The 16,828-nt window shown below is 34.1% G+C and overlaps 1 protein-coding gene and 2 pseudogenes across 1 annotated transcript in view; 1 reads left to right on the forward strand and 2 right to left on the reverse strand.

The window, feature by feature from the left end:
- The first annotated feature begins 3,895 nt into the window (after positions 1 to 3,895).
- TFDP2 (transcription factor Dp-2) overlaps positions 3,896 to 16,828 on the forward strand; it is a 113,094-nt gene continuing 100,161 nt past the window's right edge. The window contains exons 1-2 of the mRNA XM_006907179.3: positions 3,896 to 3,975; positions 11,188 to 11,254. Of these exons, the coding sequence (XP_006907241.1) occupies positions 3,961 to 3,975; positions 11,188 to 11,254 (82 nt within the window). The 5' untranslated portion in view covers positions 3,896 to 3,960. The remainder of the gene's footprint in view (positions 3,976 to 11,187; positions 11,255 to 16,828) is intronic.
- Positions 14,783 to 14,901, reverse strand: LOC112475999 (annotated as a pseudogene).
- On the reverse strand, positions 14,983 to 15,101 carry LOC112476000 (annotated as a pseudogene).

Here is a 16,828-nt window from a genome sequence, read left to right on the forward strand (position 1 = left end):
TATAAGCTGTCATTCAAAACCAATATAACCTACTTCTTAATTTTTAATTGAATGAAGCAGATCTCTGTCACAATCCCATTTCTTTTTGTAATATTTATTTTAATGTAATTTTATATAACTTAAATTACATTTGAAGGTTTATGCTTACTATTTTTTGTCATCTACTAGGATGTCTCCAGCGCCTGGATTAGTGCCTTATACGTAGTGGGTATTCAGTGTTTGCTGGATGAGTAAATAAATTAATGAAGTTATTACTTATTATTAATTTTAGAAAAGTTTTTCTTAACAATTAAACACTTTTTTTTCCTGTTTTAAATTGAACTTATGCTGTGATATTTTTCACTTCTACTATGTGAGAATTATGTGTTATCTATTTTGGAGGAAGAAACCTTAATTTGTCTTAAGAAATCAGTGAACTGCTTTTTTCCCTAACACTGATTGAGTGCTAACCTTGTGCTGGGTAGTGTCTTAACAATCTTTCACGTCTTGACTCATTTAATTAAGTAGATATACTATTCCTGTTTTACAGATGAGAAAATTAAGGCACAGAGACATTAAGGCAAATTTGCTCGAGCAACTCATACATTTTGGCTCTCTTTTCAACGCGAAGATACAAAAGGAATACTAAACAAAATTTTCTTTCATCAAGCTCATTGATGTGGCTAAGCAGTATTTTTACTGGTGGCCTATTGCTATAGTGTGCTGAAATAATAACACTTAATTTCTTTTATTTAGGTGACTAGTCCAGTGCCTCTCAATAGCTCAGCCCTTAGGAAATATAATACGGTATTGAATACTGAATATAGTAATAAAGCAGATAACATGGAGACAAGCAGCTCTGACCATTACAACCATACTCTGAACATGAAGAAATGGGGAGAAGGGGAAAAGGACATTTATTAGCGAAACCTGGTAGCTCAGCCCAACAATGTCTGCTTGCATTTCATTGGCCAGAATTATGTCATATGGTCAGCCTACATGAGAAGAAGACTGAGAATGTATTTTTAGTTGGGCACATTACCACCTTCAACTTCTAAGAAAGAAGAGGAAAATGATATTGGGTATTCTAAAATATAGCAGGTACTATGGGTAGAAAAGACCATATTTTCTGTTACAACTACGTTTCAATAGGTTATAAGGTGACCTTTAAACTATTTAAAATTGTGTGTGCGTGTGTGTGTGTGTATGTGTGTGTGTGAGATTAGGAGTATTCAGTGTTTATGTTTAAACTGGAGAGCATTTAACTTGGTGGATTTGATGATTTTCACTTCCATTGTAGCTAATTTACTCCTAACATAACCCTGAAAATCTCAGTATACCTGTTTTTCAGATGAGGACACTGAAGCTCAAAGAGGTTAAGTTACTTGGTCAAGGTCACACAGCTAGTAAGTGTGAGAGCTGAGACTGAGCCTAAAAAAAAATTCATGCATTTTCCACTCTGCTAACAATGCTGCTTTATTTATTAGATGCATACTTCAAGCAAGACACTTAAAACCAGTTGTTATTTTGATTTTTTTTTTATTTCATTAGTTCTTTTACTTTTCTTCTTCCTTCGAGTTTTTCAATGATCTTTTTAAGCCTTTAAGTTGGTTGCTTAATAAATTAAAAGAAATGTAAATTTCCATCTGAGTACTATTTCAGCTACACTTTACAAGTTTTATTATTATTTTCTTTGTCATTCTAAATATTTCAAACTTCCCTCTTTATGGATTGTTTGAGCAATAATATATTTTCATTTTCTAAATACATGACTTAACTTTTTTTAAATGGCTGATTCCTAATTTAATTGCATTTCGGTCAGGGACCATAAACTATATAATATTGCCTCTTTGAAATTTGTTAGTACTTTTTGATGATTTTGAATGTGGACAAATTTTGTAAGTATGATCTATTAGATAAAGGTTGGTTAAAAATATTAATCTTCAAAATGGAGTAAGTACTTAAATTCTTAGTTTCACTATGTCAGATAGTTTGGTAAATGGGATATTAGGAACTCATGCTTTTTTATTTTTTCATATTTGTAATACCAAAGAGGAAATAACAAGTAATTGATAAATGTAAAACAGTTCCACTGTAGGAATTTAATTTTCATATTAAGTCATTGTGAGCAAATCTGCAGCTACAGTCGGAAAGCAAAAATCAGAGTTGTAGTTCAAATCTTACTTGGAGTTTTAAATTTATGTTTTCTTTATCAATGAAAAAAATATAAACTCAATGTTTTATTGAAAAGTAAAAACATCTCTTTTTTCCACAGAGCTTTATTGGATTCTAATTCTAGCATATAAGGCAGATTTAAAGCCTCTATTTTTTTCAAGCCCTTTTTTATTGTCTTTTCAAAATTAAGGTTTATTTTATCCTTCTGCTTGAATGCCTTAATAAAGTTTTAATTTTGAAATCATTTAAAATAAGAAAAATGCTGTAAAAATAGGGCAAAGAATTCCTGAATACCCTTTACCCAGATTCACCAATTGTCAACATTTGGCACATATACTTTATCATTCTCACTTTCTCTGTATATACAGATTACATATTTTTTTCACCATTTGAAAGTAAGTTGCTGCTCATATACCCCTTTCACTCCTAAATATTTTGGTTTATTTTTTCTAAGAGCAAGGATACTTAAGAAAACACACATACACACAGTTTTGTGATCAAAAGCAGGAAATGTAACACTGAAACAATATTGTTATCCAGTCTGTGGACTGTGTTTTGATTTCTCCAATTGCCCCAATAAGAAAACAATGGTCTTAATAGCAGTTATTTTTTCTGGTCCAGAGGCCAGTCTAGAATCAATCATAGGCTGAATTTAACTTTCATGTGACTTTAGTCTTTTTTAATCTGGAATTATTTCTCAGGCTGCTTTTGTCTTTCATGACATTAACATTTTTGAAGAATTCAAACTATTGTTTTACAGAATATCCCTCAATTTAAATTTCTTTGATATTTCCTCATAATTAGGTTTAGATTATGCATTTTGGGTGGAAATACCTCAGAAGTGATATCAAGTTCAGTGCAGCTGAGGAGATGCAGATTTTGGTTCCTGCCATTGTTGATGGTCATTTGGTGGCTTTGATCACTTTGGCTAAAATGATGTCTGTCAGGTTTCTTCACTGTAAAATTTGAATTGATATGTATTCTGTGGGGAGATATTTCAAGACTATGTAAATATCATTTTTTCCTCACTAACTCTCATCCACTAGTTTTAGCATCTATTGATGATTCCTGCCTAATCCGTTGTGGAAAACCACAAATTGGTGGTTTTCTAATTATCATCCTTTTATATTTATTAGTTGGCATTGTAAAGAAGAGCTTTCCCATCTTCCTCACTATTTGTTTATATGGAATGTTATTTTGTTTTCAATGGGTTTATTATAGTCTGTTATAATCTGTTGCTAATCTGTATATATTTTGGTCCTCAGTTGTACAGTTTGTGGCCCTTTAAACTGGCTCCCTTTAATGATGTCTCCATCATTTTTTGAGCCCTTCTTTACTTTAGGTACAATAAAATGTTCTAGGTTTATCTTATGCATTTCCTTTCCCGGCCCTGGAGTTTGCTGTTTCTCTAAGCCCTGGCATTTCTTTTAATGAATTGTCTAAAGCAATGTAATATAATATTGTATAATATTTGAAGACCCAGATTCTGTCACTTGTTATCTGAGTTGACTTGATTAAAATATTTAACCTCTCTAAACCCCAATTTTTATCTAGAAAATGAGGATTAAAATGGCACATATCTTATAGTTTTAGTGTGAGGATTATTTTAGGCAATTCACCTAAAGAACAATATATGTCACATAATAAATTTATGACATAAATGTTGCCTATTATTATTATTACATTCTATTCCCTCTTTTTTCCTTCTTTAACAGGATGTTCTTTCAAAGAATTATCGAAGACAAAGTTTTTTTAATTTTTGTTTTTTAATGGCTTTCCAGAATTTTAAATCGAATACAATTTGACATGACGGCAAAAAATGTAAGTATTTGTAAATTTTTAAATGTATTTTTAGAGTGAGTTGTACTTTTTCCTAAAGATATTTTCTTTTTTACCATTCTGATTAATCAAATTCAGTTTATTGGCATTAATTTATAATTGTTTTTGTTTATGCAAATGATGAGATAGTAAACTTTATTGCTGTTGAGTATAGTACTCAAATGGGCATGGTAGCATTCTTTTAAATTGCTGCCAAATTGCTCCTTTTCAACAGCTGCAAAATTGCTATCTCCAGAAAGTTTCCCGTCCTGCTCCATTATTGAGTACTGTAATAAATTTGTTTTAGTACTTGCTGGAGAGCTCCTTGGCCTTATTGAGAAAATCACTGTTTTCTTTGGCTTCATTTTTTAATTTTGGATTTACTCACGGAAGCGTGTATACTTAGACATTGTCCAGAAGAAGCTGCCATCCTCTATGACATAATTCCGGAGGGGATATTAGACCTTACATGTTTGGGGAGAAATTATTCAGTTTTTTCTTTTGCTCAAGACTATCTTTTCTGAATCTACTTCCTTTCAAGTACATTCTTATTGTCACCCTGTATCAATGCATTTGTTTCTAGTTATGGTGAAGGATTATGCTAGAAAATAAATACTAAAACATACAGGGAAGTAACTTACTATAATTACTTTACCGTTCCCATATTATTATGTTGGAATCTTTGATTACAGTTTACAGAAACCAGCTTAGAATACCTTAAATAAAAAGAGAATTTATTACAAAGATACAGGGATGTCTCAAGGAATTCAGGAGTAGGAATTTAGTGGGCCTGGGAACTTGAAATCTATCAGGGTTTGAGGCAGTTCTTGGTTTCCAGTTCTCATTTCTGCTTGTCTCTGTGCATCTGCTTCATTACTCTGTCTCTCCGCAAATCATCTTCCTCGGTTCTCCCGTCAGCATCTCCATCCTACAGAACCAGCCTGTTCAGAGAGAGCGAGAAATGTTAAGGAAGTGGGGGAGGCAGGCTGACAGATTCTGTCTGTCGGTGTCTGTTCCAGTTTCAGACTCCTTGGGGAGGACCTCTGGCACTGCTCGAGTATGATAGCCACTAGTGGTTTGTTTAGTTATGACCAGGAGAAGGAATTAGTATATCGATTTAAAAAGGTCTCCTCGTGAGCTAGAAAAATAGTTCTAATTACAACCTATTATATATCTAAAGAAAAGCATTAAAAAAAAAAAACGCTTATTACTTATTTCTATTTTCCTGTTATTAACCTTGCTTTTAACATGCATTAGTATAAGCAGATATAGCTTATGCTTCATTACCATTTAATTGATTTTGTTGGGATAAGTTGTATATATTTGTTGAAGTACTGTTTGGAGAAAAGAAAAAGGCAAAATTGTAGTCTGTGTATTGAGAATTACCTTGCTGGATAGTACCTTGATTTTTTTCTCCTTTAGAAAAAAAGGAGATGTAAAAGTTATTCTGATCAACAATATGGCTGGTTAACATTTAAATAGCAAGTATATTTTGGCTTAAAATGTACTTTGAATCAAATATAATCTTCCTAGCCATATGTACAGTTTGCTATATTAAAACTTGTTTCCTGAAAGTAACAAAGTATTTGAACCTTATGTTATGAAGTTCGGTGGTAATTATACTCCCATTATTTTGTCTGTATATTTGGAGAAATCAAACAACAAACAACACGTTTCTCCTTCTGCCATAGCAACCGAGGGAGAGAATGATAAGTGATGAACTAACCTTCTTCTAATACTCTGGAGTTAGGGACATGGAGAGATCAAGCCTCAGACTTGGCTGAAGCATATGGGAAAGAATCAAAATAGGTTGTCTGAAAATATCCAGTCAAGTTAACTAGCCATTCTGCAGTCGATAAGAGTGTTTTTGTGGCTTTTAATATGGTTTGTCAAGGTACTTACTAAAAGGATTATACCAGTTTATAATGCCCTAAGCAATTCATTCTTTCTCGTTTTCACACCTTTGTCCAAAAAACGTTATGTGCCTGACACTGTTCTAGGCTCCTGCCATCTTAGGGCTTAAAGTGTAACGAGAGAAGACAATAAATGGGTATATAATGTCAGGTAATGATAAATGTTATAAAAAAAATTAAAACAGGATAATAGGAGAGAGAGTGATGGAGATGAGGGAGTGTTCTTTCAACTAGGAGCTCAGAAGAGTCCTCTTTAAGGAAATGACATTTAGAGCAGTGCTCTTGAGTCTCAGTCCAAGAAGAAGGAGCCAGCCATGTGTGTATCTGGGGAAAGAGCGTTCCACGTAGAGGCAGGGGAAAGTGTGGTTGTTCAAGGAACAGCAAGGTGACCAGTTTACAGATGGAACAGAGTAAGCAATGGAGAGTAGTAGGAGATGAAGTCCGAAAGAAAGCAGGAGGCAGCTCATATGGAGCCTTGAAGACTGGGATGAGGGCTATGTATTTTAAATGTCAGTGAGGAGCTATTAGAGGTTTTGAGGATAGTTGCATGACCTGACTCAACATTTTAAAAAGTTTCTTCTGGCTACTGCATGAATCGATGGGGGAGCGGCATAATAGGAGCAGACGCATTCGGTACTTATCCCAGTAGTTCGGACAACAGAGTGTGGTGATTTGGGCTGGCGTCATGATATTGGAGATGGGGAAAGTGGCCAGATCTAGGGTATATTTAAAGGGACAGCCATCAGGACTTACTGAGTAATGAGGATACAGGGGCAGGGAGGAAGTTAAAGACTACTTTTCAGTATTTGGCTTGTATAACGGGGTAAATGGCTACGCTGTCTAATGAGAAGAGGAACTCTTGGAGAAGTGCAGGATTTTGTGGCAAACTCAAAAATTGTTTTGACTCTATTCAAAACATCCAGGTAGAGACACTGGCTAAGCAATCTGTTTGATAAATGACTTTGGAGCTCAGGCGAAAGCTTGGGGCTGGATATAGAAATTTCGGAGTCATTTTATATTAAATTATTTTGAAGTAGTGAGACTACGTGAGATTATATAGTCATTCATGAATAGAGCATGTATAATGCATGAGGACCGAGGTCTGAGCACAGGGATTCTCCCGCATCTACGGAGGAGGAGAAGCACAAAGGAGACTCAAGGAATGGCCAGGGAGGAAGGAGGCAGTGTTAGCCTGAAGAAGCCAAGTGAGGAAAGTGTTTCAGGAAAGTGGGAGTGATCAGTTGTATATCATGTCACTGCAAAATGACTCTTAGGTATTGAAGAGATTGCCTAGGTCTTATGAAGGCATTATTAAACATATTCAGTTATTTACATCTTTATTTTTTGTTTCCCATTTTGCATTTTTATTTTGAGAACAGGCTTTTTTGAAGAGTTGCTTTTGCTTTATTAATGCCATACTAGGTCTGTTATGGTTGCAAGTGAAGTGATAAAAAGCCAATTCAGAATAGTTTAAGGAAAAAAGTGGCATGTGTTGGTTCACATAACCGAAAAGTCTGGAGTACTCTCTGGCTTCAAACACATCTGCATTCAGGGAATCCAATGATGGTGTCAGGGCTGTTTCTCTTTTTCTACTTCTTAGCCCTATATATGGTGGCCTTAGAATGTTTATCTCAGAAAAAGAGAAGAAAGTCTTCTTTTTTAGCATTTATATTGCAGATTCCATGGAAAAGCTTTGTTTGACCCTGCTTGGCCCATATGCTTAGGCAAGCCACTGTGGAGAAGGAAGTGGGGTACCATAAATGGTCAGGTCTGGGTCAGTGTCCATTTCTGCTGCCGTGGTACAATTGAGGTTCTAAGATTAACAGTCCTACCAGAACTACATGGATTGTGGGAAGCATCATTGTACAAAAGGAAGTCCTACAGAGTTGACAATATATTTATTGTGTTTGGGATAAAATTGTTATCAAATAGTATCTAGTATCCCGTGATATTCTTCTAGACCAAAAATGCAGGTGTGTTCTAACTTAAGCTTACCCAGTATACAATAAAGAATTTGAAAGATAATTTGAAGTGCATTTCTTTTTGCTTCATCAAAGAATCTTTTAAAAAGTACATATGCCATAATACTCATTACAAGAAAAATAGAAAACACAGATAAAGAAAAGAAACTAGCAAAATTTTGCCTCAGAAGACATCTGGTATGTACACAAATGTGTATATACATACATCAAATGTATGTGTGTTATATATTTTTTAATAGAAATGAGGTCATACTGTTTTGTAACCTGTTTAGCTTAATTGCTGTGATCAATGTCATCTTGTCTTGATATCTCTGCAACAATATAGCTGTTTCATGTATGGACCTTATACCAGTTTCCTGATATTGGCCATTAAGTTATTTTCAGTTTTTTCTTTTTAATTTTTTTTTTGTTTATTTTTGCTTACTCATTAGATTATTTCCGTGAGGCAATGTCTTAGGAAATTACTGGCTCACACTGAGTGTGCTTTTGGGGAGTTTTTGATCCATATTACTAAATCATATTTCAGAAAGATTGTACCAATTTATATATTCATCAGTGGTGTATAAGCGTGCCATTTCCATTTATTTTCTTTAATCTTTGCTAATCTAATCAGCAAAAATGGTATGCGATTTATTTCATTTCTCTGATCACTAATTAGGTCAAACTATTATTCTGTATGTTTATTGGTCTATTTGCATTTCTCTTTTATGAAGTACCTATGTCAGTGTTGAAGTGTTAAAAGCTATCGCCATTTGAATAACAGTGCCTACTTGACTATTACTTTGCCATTAACCAGTATGTTCACATTGTCATTTGATTTGATCTTTGGAGCTTTCTGAGTTTGTCATACACATATATATTGTCATCCTCATTTTACAGTGACTGTTCCAAGATCTCCTTGCTTGTAAATGGTAGAGCTGAACTTTGAGAACAGATCATCTCACTCTGAATTTTGTTTGTCAATCTGAAATGTTAAGTATCAGTGAAATTGTAATGCAGTTGTTGAGGAATCTGGTCTGATTCTTAAAAATTGAGCTTGAAGGTTTTTTTATTCAACAGACATTTAGTGACTGCTTATAGTATTAAACACAGTGTTTGGATATCCAGATGGAAAACTTTTCTCAGGACCTTCTTAGATGAAAAGTTTTACATAAAATGAGTTCACTTTTTTCTCTTGCTTCGTGAAACATAGAAAGATTCTTTTTAACTAGATACAAAAAGGAAAGAATAGGTAGTATTTTTAAAGCGTTTTTGTGCCAACTTTTTCTATTCTCAAACAATCTACTTTTTCTTTGAGTCTTTAAACTGTAAAGTGTTCATGAAAGCAGAAATAAACACATTTTTGAAGGTTTAATTATATAAATTTTGGTAGCAGTTATATAAGCTCTAATACTTTCCCTCCATCTATGAGACCAAAATTAGCATACCATATTGATTCGCAATTGACCTTTATCTTTTTAGATTATAATATGTTGGTTATTAGGGTGCAGGTGTACAGCTGCTTAAAAAGTTTCCGAATTCGTTTGCTGCTTCCCTCTGCAGAAGTTGGACATTAAGAGCAGGTGTTTATAAACATAACAGTAACCCAGTAACTGTGAACTCTCGACTATGACTATGTGGTTTTAGTTGAGGTTTTTGCCGTTATCTTTGTATAATAACAAAAATATATGAACTGATGCTTTTGAAGACATTGTAATAAATGTACTAAAAGGTCACATTGTATTAAGCATGAATATAGTAAAGGCTGTCTTTGCCTTCTATGCTTTCTTTTTATAGTAGAACACCAACGGAAGTTTCATCTTTCTCTCCTTTTTATAGCAGAAGAGTTTAAAAAGTGGAGGCATGTCAGTGATGCCACAGTAACTCTTGGTATTTATAAATTGAATACTTAAGATTAATATTTGCCAGCAACTCAGATCCATGCATTGGTAATTTGTTACAGATTTTGTTGGGAAGGGTTTACTTTACTTCTAACAGAATACTTGTAAGAAGCTAGACAGAATTAAGTATCTACACCATTATCTCCATAGAATTAAGAAGCTATGTTTTAGATGTCTTCGTCTCAGCTGCTGTTATGAAAATTTAATATTAGATGCTAGAGATAGGTTTGCATAGAATTACTTTTTCATGATGTGAACAATATGTAGAAATATTTCTGGTAACATATCTCTTTTGACAAAAAGAAATAGCTATTAGTAAAGCATTTGAATTAAAAAATAATGAAATAATTAGCTCTTATATTATGAAATTGTCAAGTATGAAGTGAGTTCTTATGTGGAATATATAATGTTAAAGCAGTGGATAGTTTAAAAACATAAAGACAAGTGCACAGGTATAAAGTTATAAAGCTTTGTGTGCTTTAAAATCCTTTCAGTGTGGTAGTACTTTGAAAGGATATTTGAGGTACTAAATTAGCAATTATGTTTCAAGATTACAAATCTATAAGGATTAAAACAATATTATGATAGTAATCATAGAACCATTTATTGGATGCTTGCTTTATGTCACGTTTTCAAAAACAGGTTTCTTTTTCCTCCCGACTCTATAATAAATTTTTAAAACTGATGATACTACCATATTCAGCTCTGACTTGAGGTAGTCCAGTGGACAGCACATTAAATAAAATAAATTGTCTGAAGATGGATTTATAAACATACTTGCTATAGGTAGTTCCTCAAGTATCATACTAATAATAATGAATGTTAACATGGATTGAGTCTCTGTGCCAACCACTGTGCTATATGCTTTGCATAAATTATCTTAATCTTTCTAACTACATGAATTGGTAAGTACTTCTAGCACCCTCCAACTTATAGATGAGGTGACTGAGGTACAGAGAACTTGTGTGACTTGGCCATGGCCACACACATAGTAGGCTATAGTTTGAACCTGAGCAGTTGGACCTGAGCCAGTGGACCTCACCTCTGCATTGTGGTATTAATGGTCTTTATTTGATCCATATGTGTCATAATGTTGAAAAGCATTATAGGCAGTGATTTTGAACAGTAAAAATTAAGGGCAGCAATCATAGTGAAATTTTGGTATAACTATTGGCAACTTCACAGCTGCTACATTACTTGTTTTCAAAAAAAAATCAGTTAAATCTGTGGACCTAAGTTTTGCTCATAAATAACATTTTATTAATTTTTGCCTTAATCTGAACAATTAATATTTTTCCCATTTCAAGTAATATGGCAACATTTTCGTTTTAATCCTACTCCTATAGTCAATGTAATTAGTCTGGTGGAAGGTATAAAATAGTTTATTAAATGATCATATAATAAGATCTTCTTTTTAACTTTTAAAACTATTTTATTCAGGTTGGTTTGAGTTCCACAAATGCAGAACTAAGAGGATTTATAGATCAGAATCTGAGTCCAACAAAAGGTAAGGACAGTTGAATTAAAATTTTCTGCATTGAGCTAGTTTTATTGCATTTGTTTTATCAAACATGAAGCTACACGATTTATTTTATATATTCTATTACCATGTTATTATATACCAAGTAACTCATATCATATGAAGGTCAGTTACCGCTAAGAGGTGGAGAGAGAGAAAACGTGTGGGTGACTTTTCTCCATCTCTTTTCTAAGAGGTCTCTAAGACCATACTTGATCAGTGATCCTATTACAATTGAAACTATTTAAGCCATTTTCTTCTTGATTTTCCTGTTTGAGAGCCCTACTTCCTAGTGGTCTAACTTTTAAGGGACTACAATGGAATGAATGAATGTGTTGTAATTCCTGTGTCTAATATATGGCTTACTGCGGGAATGTTTATATCAAAAATCTGATATAATCCAGTATAGGCGTTTATGCAGGACACTGGTGGTATCTTTCAATATGTATCTTTCAATAGTATCTTTTAGTATAGAGAGGTAACTACTGAAACATTTATGGTAATTACTTCTAGACATCATTGATATGATATCTGAGATGGGCTTAAAATAATCCACTGGAGGAAGAAGAGTAAAGTAGGTGCAATTATAGATAAAATAAAATTGCTTATGAATTGATTAATTGTTTAAGTGGAGTGACAGCTATTATGGAGTTTCATTATTCCATTCTCTCTTTGTATATGATTGAAATTTTCCATTATAAAAAGTAACAGCAAAATGTATGCCATTATAATACAAACAGCTATGACTGAATCACCAGCTTCATCAGAGGGTTTAAGTCTAAGGTGAGCTACATAGAGAAATCTGTATTTCAGCATAAAAATGTCTGGCTTAATAATAATAATGTCAATAGAATTATTCTGAGAGTTTAAATACATATTTTGAAGCAATAAAAGATACTTAAAGCCTTAATGCTTCTCAATTTTTTTTTCAACTTTTTTATTGTGGTAAAATACACATAACATAAAATTTACCACTTTAACCATTTTTACGTGTACAGTTTGGTGGTATTAAGTACATGTATATTGTGCAACCGTCACCACCATTTATCTCCATAACCCTTTTCATCTTGCAGAACTAAAACTCTATGCTCATTAAATAATTAAATCCTCCTTTCCCCCTCCCCTCAACCCCTGGAAGCCACCATTCTACTTTCTATTTTTATGGTTTTGTCTACCCTAGGTATCTCAAGTAAGTGGAATCACACTGTATTTGCATTTTCATGACTTGCTTATTTCATTAGCACAATGACCTCAAGTTCACCCATGTTGTAGCATTATGTCAGAATTTCCTTCCTTTTTAAGGCTATTCCATTGTACATCTATATAATAGTCTCACCTTATCCGCGGTGCAGTTTCAGTTATCCATGATCAACCATGGTCCAAAAATAGTCAATGGAAAATTCCAGAAATAAACAATTTGTAAGTTTTAAATTGCATGCTGTTCTAAGTAGCATGATGGAATTCCATGCTGTCCCGCCCGGGAAGTGAATCATCCCTTTGTTCAGGTGCTCCTCTTCCTTTAGTCACTTAGTAGCTGGCTTGATTATCAAATCAACTGTTGGTATCATCGACTATCAGTATTGCAGTGCTCATGTTCAAGTAACCCTATTTCACTTAATAATGGCCCCAAAGCACAGTAGTAATGATGCTGGCAATCCGGATATGCCAAAGAGAAGCCATAAAGTACTTCCTCTAAGTTGTATGTATGTATAGGAAAAAACATAGTATAAAAAGGGTTTGGTACTATCCAGTTTTGCATCCACTGAGGTCTTGGAACATATTCCCCTCAGATAAGTGGGCCTTATACCACATTTTGCTTATCTATTCATTAGTTGATGGACACATGAGTTGCTTTTATGTTTTAGCTATTGTGAGTAATGCTGCTATGAACACGGGAGTACAAATATCTCCTCAAGACCCTGCTTTTTTTTCTTTTGGGTTTATACTTAGAAGTGGAATTGCTAGGTCATAAGATAATTCTATTTTTAATTTTTTGAGGAATTGTCATTTTGTTTTCCAGTTTTGCATCCATTAAGGTCTTGGAACATATTCCTCTCAGATAAGTGGGCCTTATACCACATTTTGCTTATCTATTCATTAGTTGATGGACACATGAGTTGCTTTTATGTTTTAGCTATTGTGAGTAATGCTGCTATGAACACGGGAGTACAAATATCTCCTCAAGACCCTGCTTTTTTTTCTTTTGGGTTTATACTTAGAAGTGGAATTGCTAGGTCATAAGATAATTCTATTTTTAATTTTTTGAGGAATTGTCATTTTGTTTTCCACAGCACCTGTACCACTTTATGTTCCTACCAACTGTGCACAAGTGTTACAACTTTTCCACATCCTTACTAACTCTTGTTATTTCCTGTTTTGTTTTTTTTTTAATATTCATCATGTTAATGGGTGTGAGGTAGTATCTTAGTATAGTTTTGTTTTGCATTTCCCTAATGATTAGTGATATTGAGCATCTTCTCATGTGCATATCGGTCATTTGTATATCTTCTTTGGAGAAATGTCTACTGAAGTCCTTTATATGCTTCTCAATTTTTTTTTCACACTATGGCATAAATGGAAAGTGATAACATTTATCGGAGACATTAGGGTTAAACAAAGGAGGCTGCTTAAAGTCAGGGGTAAGCTAGCCAGGAGCTCCAGCTGTCCCAGGCCACCCCTGGCTGCCCCAAAGGCTGAGGATGTCAGTATCTTAGTAACACATAGCCTATTCAAGATACATAGTTGGCAATCTCTGCTTTAATAAGATGTAATATTCAGGTCAGGAGAAGGAGCTAGGATCTACAGGCTTGGTAGATAAGGAGAACTATGGTATTGAGTAGGGTTATTGATAATAGAGTGATGAAAGGAGGGGATACCAAGTTATGAAGTAGAAGGTTTAGTTATAATAGCTGCTTTAAAATCTTTCTCTGTTGGTTCTAACATCTGAGTTATCTTAGGATTAAGTTCATTGATTGCCTTTTCCCTAGAGAATGGATCATGCTCCCTTATTTCTTCATATGTTGGAAGATTTCAGATATATCCTGGACGTTGTAAATATGTTGTAAAGACTCTGGATTTGTTTACATTCTCCCAAGAGTGTTCTTTTTGTTTTAGTGGGAACTTAACTTTATTGGATGCTGACTGCAAACTCTATCTTCACTTTGGTGGAGTGGCAACTCAAATCTTAATTTAGTTTAAAAATTTTTTTAGCCTTAACTAGGATGCTTAGAGTCTATCCCATGATGTCTGCTTCAAGAGTCAGTCAAAGATTGAGACAGAGTTTATACCCAAAATTTGGGGTTTCCCCTGTCTGGGTCTCTTCTCATAATTTCTCCCCTTTTCAGCAATTATGTTTATCCTAAACTCTGTTATATAGTTTATTAAGCCAGTAAGGTTATATTTTTTCTATAGGAGTTTTATTATTTATTTAATTTTGTTAGGTGAGGCAACCGTTGGTTGACCTCACAGATTACAAGGACCTTACTAGTTTATAATCCCTTATTTTTTAATTTTTTACACCTACAGCACCTGGTCTTCCTAGGTGGTCTCCCATCCAAGCACTAACCAGGCCCAATCATGCTTAGCTTCCGAGATCAGACAGGGTTGGGCTTGTTCAGGGTGGCATGGCCATAGATTCTATGGGAGTTTTAGAACCCTACGTAGCACAGACTGGTACCTCCCTTCTAGTTTATAATCCCTTATTTTTTAAGTTTTTACACCTACAGCACCTGGTCTTCCTAGGTGGTCTCCCATCCAAGCACTAACCAGGCCCAATCATGCTTAGCTTCCGAGATCAGACAGGGTTGGGCTTGTTCAGGGTGGCATGGCCATAGATTCTATGGGAGTTTTAGAACCCTACGTAGCACAGACTGGTACCTCCCTTCTAGCTAAAAGCCATAGAAAATGGAAACTCACCTGGCTACACAAATGTTGGTCCCTCTCTTGCTTTGAGATAGTTGTTTTTTATGTTTTATTTAGAATTTAGTTTTTATCTGCTAGAGTGATGATTCAATAAGAGCTAAATGGTTATACCAGAAGCAGAACTAGAAAGTAATTTAAAAATATATTTATTGTGGTACCATTTATCAGTAATAAGTGAAGACAATCTGTCTGACAATGAAGGAATGGATAAGTAATTTACAGTGTTTCTACTCAATGGAATATTACATAGCTATTTAACTATTTAGATATAACTTGTAAAATATGGAGGAAATGTTTGAAATCTAAGGCAAAGTGAAAAAACAAGGTGTAGAAACTTATAAATAGTATGACAGTGGTTTCTCAACCTTTGATCTTAGATTAATTGGAAGATATCTTACCTATATATGTTGATGAGGATATGGTTAGTAAACTTTAAATTCACTTTAATGTGAATTACTAATGAGGTATTATTAGCTTAACCATATTTTCCTTAACGTTCTAAAATTATGACTTAACATGTAGCTTTCTGTACAGTTTTTTAAATTGTTGCAAAAGGTTTCTCAAACTTGAAAATAGTAGGAACAAATGTAATATGATTATAATAATATAAATACAAAACTGCACAGAAAAAAAATGGAAGAAAATATATTGTTTTAGTTTTGTCCATGGGGACTAATAATCTCTTTTTCTTAATACCTTCCTTATTTTTCTGTGAATATTATAATGAGCATATATTACTATCCAGTTTTATATGTGTATGTGTTTGTAATTCTCTTCCCCATCAGAATGTAAGCTCAATGAGGGGAGGGACTTGGTTCTATTCCCTATTTATCTCTAGCATCTAGAAAAATGCTCGGCACATAGTAAGCACTCAATAAATATTTGTGGAGTCAATGAAAGAATGTGGTTCCTGCTTACTTCTCAGATCTCATCTCTTACTGCAGTATCATTTCTGTATACATACCATACTGTTTCACACTCCATTCCTTTCTCTTCTGTATTACTTGTTAGCAAAACTCTAACCCGGAAGCAGTCCAGCCATCCTTCTTACAGTTGCAGAATGCTATTGAACAAAGAGATTCAACCTCCTGGATTTAAGATCTTTAACTGAACTGAGTTCAGTGCTGCATTGCCCGATCGACATTATCCTTCTCAATATGCCCTTGCCTATGGGCTGTTACAATTAAGATGTACAGCTGCTCTTGCTAAAGTGAATCCTTTCATCTGTATTCTGAAGCCTGTTCCTTTCTGTTTCCTTAGAGACCTCACTCCACTGATTACTACCCTTATACTACTTCCTTCCTATGGGTTTTTAAAAATGCTTTGTCCCACATTAAAAACAACAGCAGCAGCAGCAACAACAAATCAGGACAGTTAGGCAAGAAAAACAAACCAGTGGCATCAGATTGGAGAGGAAGAAGTAAAACTCTCTCTTATTTGCAGATGACATGGTCTTTTATATAAAAATCCTCAGGAATCCACAACAAAACTACTAGAACTAATAAGTGATATTATTAGCAAGGTTATAGGATACAAGATCGATATACAAAAGTCAGTTATATTTCTATACCTAGTCATGAACCACTTGAAAATTACAATAAGAAAACAATTCCATTACATGTCAATTATGTCTCAAGAAAG

Source organism: Pteropus alecto, unplaced genomic scaffold (assembly GCF_000325575.1).
Source record: "Pteropus alecto unplaced genomic scaffold, ASM32557v1 scaffold92, whole genome shotgun sequence".
NCBI classification, from domain to species: domain Eukaryota; kingdom Metazoa; phylum Chordata; class Mammalia; order Chiroptera; family Pteropodidae; genus Pteropus; species Pteropus alecto.